Genomic DNA, 5,387 nt, shown 5'->3' with positions numbered 1-5,387 from the left:
TATCTATTGGAAGTTCAGGTTCCATCAAAATAGTGATATCAGGTTAATAAGAAATAAGGGGGGGGAATCTCCAATCATAGCCATGGAACCTGATGTTTAAAACAACGGTAGATAATCTTTTTAATTCCATATAATGACTTAGATTATCCTAGATAAATTGAATAGGAATACAGATACTCTAAAACACCATATATATGATGCTCGAGGTATTTTTATTTGAACAGAGCAAATGATACTCTAGAAAAATAATAAAGATGATGCTCTAAAATTATGATGGGATAGAAAAGTATATCATACACACCTTGTTAGAACTTCGTGATGATAACGTGTTATGAATAAAGAAGAAATAGAGAAGAATTATATAGAGGAAGAGAGGATCAACAAGAGAGAATATTTCTCATTCCGTTCAAGAGTACTCAATATATTATACATGGCCTCTATTTATAGGCACAGCTTTACTCCTTTGATAGAATCTACAGATTACATAATAATAGGAGATAATTGTGGGATATAGAGATAATGAGAGATATTAGAGATTATAGGAAATATAGGAGATAATAAGAGATATATGGACATCCACAAAGATATTATTATATTCATAACAATATTTTAATTATAAGATCTCATTTGTAGTTTACAAACAAAGTTTTATAATTGGGATTGCAGGTAGTCTTTTTCCTTCAAAACCTTATTTATCATTGAGAAAAGTAACAGGTATTTTGTGGTATTTTTTAAATAAAATTAATTTTTTATTTATGTAATAAAAATAAAAATTTGTATCTTAATTTTTAAATTTACAAACAAGGTTTTATAATTAGGATTGAAGTTAGTATTTTTTTAAGAACCTTATTTATCATTGAGAAAAATAACAGTTATTTTATGGTTTTTTTAAATAAAATTAATTTTTATTTATGTAATAAAAATAAATTTTATATCTTAATTTTTAAATAGCTTAACAAAGATTATATCAGTTAAACAATATTCAATGCATGATTCCATTAAATTGTTTGAATCAGCTTTTAAAAATATTTTTTCATTTTACAAAAATTTTGGAATTAGAAATTCAACTCACAAGTTCAGGTGAAAAAAAGAAAGGGAGAATTTCACTGAAGGACCGCAGAATACAATTAATGTCAAAGAGCCCCCCAAAACTTTCTGAAACCTTACTGTAGGACCAAGGGGCCAATCTGATATTAATTCCACAAACGAAATGATGCCACTACCCCTAGTAAAAACTTATTTCCCTCCGAAAATGAGACATATTATCAGCGGGTGTAAAAGACGGAAGAAAGACGAAAAGGGGGGGAGATGGCATTATTTCCTACCTCTCCCATGCAGCGCACCGGTGCGGAAGGGAGATAGCTGACAACCATGAGCTGAGAAACGCAGTGGCGGAGCTTCACTTTTGAGGTCCGTCCCTCTGCCGTCTTTCGAACTCCAAGCTAGAGTTGGTACTAGAGAGAGAAATCGCAAGTGTGCCCTATAGTGTTGCGTCTTCTCTGGAAGTAGCGTCAGGCTGACATGGGAGGTAAGATTTTGTTGTCAAAATTTTGGTTTTGTTGGTGTGATTTGGTTAGCACAGGTGGGTTGTGATGGGTGAATGAGGAAGAAATGAGTATATAAGTGCATGGGTATGTAGGTTGGGAGTGAGTTGCAAATCTGACGGTGTTTATGGTTTAAGAAATTCATGCTCATGCTGTTTTAAGTTGTTAAAGATGTGGTGTTTGTGATGTTTTGAAAAGTGGGTGCATATTGAATATAATGCGCTGCTGAAAGAACTTAGGTAGGCGAAAATGAAAGGGAAATGGGTGTGTGGGCTGGAATGGGTTATATGACAGGTAGATGCGCAGATGAATGGTGAAAATATATAGTACGATGGTAAATTTGCTAATTCTAGTTGTGTACGAGAAAAAGCAATATAATGTTGCGAAAATACTAATTCTTGTTGTCAATTGTCAAATTGCTGATGTAAATGTACACTGTGTCATACTTGAATGATGTGCAGCAGCAGAGGATAAATGGCTAGCAGTAGTGGGAAACAAGTATTTTGCATCTTTCATGTTGGAGGGCACTTTGTAAAGACCTCAGAAGGGAAATTCATTTATGAAGGGGGCATCATTATTGGAAGATTGATTAGAGAAGGGATGACATATGAAGAACTACAATGCATGGTAGCTCATGATGTGTGACCAGGGGCTTGTGAATATAAAATGAAGCACATAGTTAGCTTTGACCGGGACACATTCTTGGATCTTGTTGATGATATTGGTGTTGGATAAGTAATTGAGTACAACAATAGTAGTGGCCATGTTTATGTTTGTGAGAATGAGAAAGACTTCACACAAGTGTCACAGCTAGACAGTGTACAAGAGTAAGTTGTTTTCAACTGGTTTTATTAAGATTGTGTGTAGGATAAGAAATCTGTCCAATTTTGATAAATTGAACCGTAATACTCAATAGCTGTATTTGTTTATGCAGGTTAGATGATTTGGTTGGCCTTTGTGGAATGTCAGTATCTCCAATTGAATTGGATCTAGACACAGACAACATAAACATATCTCCTGTACAAGATTTGCCAACACTGATATGAAGTATAGGTATGGAAATGTTGCCAACCCCAATAGCAGTAATGAATTTATCAAAGTGGGCAAATTTGTTGATGTCAAAAGGGCAAACCTCTGTTAGTGCTGAACATTTTAGAGAGGCATTATATAAGTATAGCCTTACATACAACTTTGGTTACGGTATGTAAAGAATAATAGGCATAAGATGATTGTGAAGTGCTGTGTAGATGGTTGTCCCTGGAAAATTTCAGCATATGGTGTAGATGAGAAGAATGGATTCCTAGTTGTGAGAAGATTTAACAGTGAACACTTGCATTATGCACAAGACAACTTAGTTGTCCCTCAGAGAAAGAGGTGCAAACTTGCTTCAGTAGTCATAATGGATGAGTTGATTTCTTGCATGCACAAAGCTCCAAATGACATTAGACGGGATTTGGAAAGAGAGTATGGATTGAGCCTTAACTACCAACAAGCATATAGGGCGAAAGAGAAAGCATTGGCAAAAATTCATGGTTGTCCGCAGGAGTCTTATATGCTAATCCCTTGGATATGTGAAAGGCTAAAAGAAAGTGATCCAGAAACGGTAGCAAAGTGGGTTGCATCATCAGATAATAGATTTCAAGCCGTATTTCTTGCATATGGTTGCTGTGTAGAAGGGTTTTTGAAAGGTGGTAGACCTATATTATATGTAGATAGATGCCACTTGAGTAGTCCGTACAAAGGTACGTTATTGAGAGCACAAGTGTATGACACGGATAATGAATTATTCCCACTTGCATATGTGATTGTTAGAGGTGAGACGCTTGATGATTGTGCATGGTTTCTTGGTAACATAAAGGATATTACGGGATCATTAGAAGTGACAATAGTATCAGATAGACACAACTCAATAAAAGGTGCAGTGCAAGCCGTGTTTAGAGGAGATCGACATGCTTTTTGCTACCGTTATGTGAAGGAGAATTACAGTGCTAAGTTCTTAAAGATAACCAGGGGAAAGAGGAGGACCAGTCAAAGGAAGTTGCACTAAAATTACTTGATTCTATTGCATACGCAAGACTTGATGGAGACTTTGATCGCAGTATGGAAAAGCTAATGGGATTTTGTCCAGAATTGGGACAATGGCTTCAAACAAATGGAGATATTGAGTGTTGGGCACAAAGCAAATTTCCTTACAAGAGGTGGGACAATATCACAACAAATCTAGCTGAATCCTTTAATGCTTGGCTTGTTGGTGAGAGGAAGCACAACATAGTTGTCTTGATACATGAGCACAGGGAAAAATTGGCAAACAAGATGTACCACAGCAAAGAAGCCATGAAGAATTAGACCAGTGGTGTGGGACCTAATATATAGGAAAAGTTGATGGAGCATGTGGCCAGATCAGAAAGAATGGATGTGCAAGATTATGGAATGAACAATTTTAGGGTCAGATGGGGAAACCTAGATGTGCGGGTAAATCTTGTGTTACGTGAATGCACCTGTAAAGGTTGGCAAATGTGCTGCAATCAAGAAGGTATATGGTAATATATATGCATATGTCGAGGATTGCTTTTTACTCTCAGCCCAAAAGAAACTTTATGGCAGACTCATGATTCCAGTTGAGACTCATGACATCCTTAAGCCAGATTCCCTTTGATATGAAGATTACTCGTCCACCATCTTCCTACAACCACCATTGACAGCTTGTCGTGTTGGAAGACCCAGAGTTAGGAGGATTGAATCACAATTCCAGCAGAAGAAACTGTATCATGCTCAGGATGTGGTGAAGTTGGTCACACTAGAAAGACTTGCAGAAACCCGAACCCTAAGTGACTTTGTTGCTGAAAATAGTCTTTTATTTTTTTGGTTCAATACACAGCTACTTTTGTACATAAATGAGCCCCACTATGTAGCTATGACAACCCATTTTGATTTTTTTATGGTGGGTTGGATTATATTTTGTATAGTGCTGTCAATAGTTGAAAATTTTTATGACAGTAGGTGACTATAGCTATCCCAGGTTATGTTAGGCTGTAATCTGTCCACATGCAAATGGACTATTTTTAGTTGTAAATATATGTATGTTGCAAATTGTGTAATGTCACTTGCAAACGGGCTCTCTCCTACCTGTCCACTGACAAACAGTTTCTTCATCAGGTAAAGGTCGTCATATGTAAATGGACTGATTACGGTTGTAAATATATGTATGTATGTTGCCAATTGTCTAATGTCACTTGCAAATGGTATAAGGAACCACACTTGGACACCTTCTCCAGGTGAATCAGTCTACCTGAAAATAGATTATTTTTGTTGTAAATATATGTAGGTGTGTTGCGAATTGTGTAATGTCACTTGCAAACGGGCTCTCTCCTACCTGTCCACTGACAGAGAGCTTCTTCAGGTGAGAGTCGTCACATGTAAATGGATTGATTACAGTTGTGAATATATGTATGTGTATTGCCAATTGTCTAATGTCACTTGCAAATGGTATACGAAACCACACTTGGACACCTTCTCCAGGTGAATCAGTCCACATGCAAATGGACTATTTTTAGTTGTAAATATATGCAGGTGTGTTGCAAATTGTGTAATGTCACTTGCAAACGAGCTCTCCCCTACCTGTCCACTGACGGACAGCTTCTTCAGGTGAGGGTCGTCACATGTAAATGGACTGATTACAGTTGTGAATATATGTATGTGTGTTGCCAATTGTCTAATGTCACTTGCAAATGGTATACGAAACCACACTTAGATACCTTCTCCAGGTAAATCAGTCCACATGCAAATAGACTATTTTTAGTTGTAACTATATGTACCTATGTTGCAAATTGTCTAGTGTCATTT

At 36.6% G+C, this 5,387-nt stretch overlaps 1 protein-coding gene across 1 annotated transcript; it reads left to right on the top strand.

The window, feature by feature from the left end:
- Positions 1-2,769: 2,769 nt before the first annotated feature.
- On the top strand, positions 2,770-3,591 carry LOC114737696 (uncharacterized). The gene has a single exon (XM_028925652.1). It carries the CDS (start codon positions 2,770-2,772, stop codon positions 3,589-3,591), a length of 822 nt encoding a protein of 273 aa, XP_028781485.1.
- The last annotated feature ends 1,796 nt before the right edge of the window (positions 3,592-5,387 follow it).

Source organism: Neltuma alba, unplaced genomic scaffold, assembly GCF_004799145.2.
Source record: "Neltuma alba isolate B1F8T4 unplaced genomic scaffold, ASM479914v2 tig00013480_pilon, whole genome shotgun sequence".
In the NCBI taxonomy this organism is placed as follows: domain Eukaryota; kingdom Viridiplantae; phylum Streptophyta; class Magnoliopsida; order Fabales; family Fabaceae; genus Neltuma; species Neltuma alba.
The sequence above is the reverse complement of the archived record's forward strand: the minus strand, read 5'-3'. Positions and strand labels throughout refer to the sequence as shown.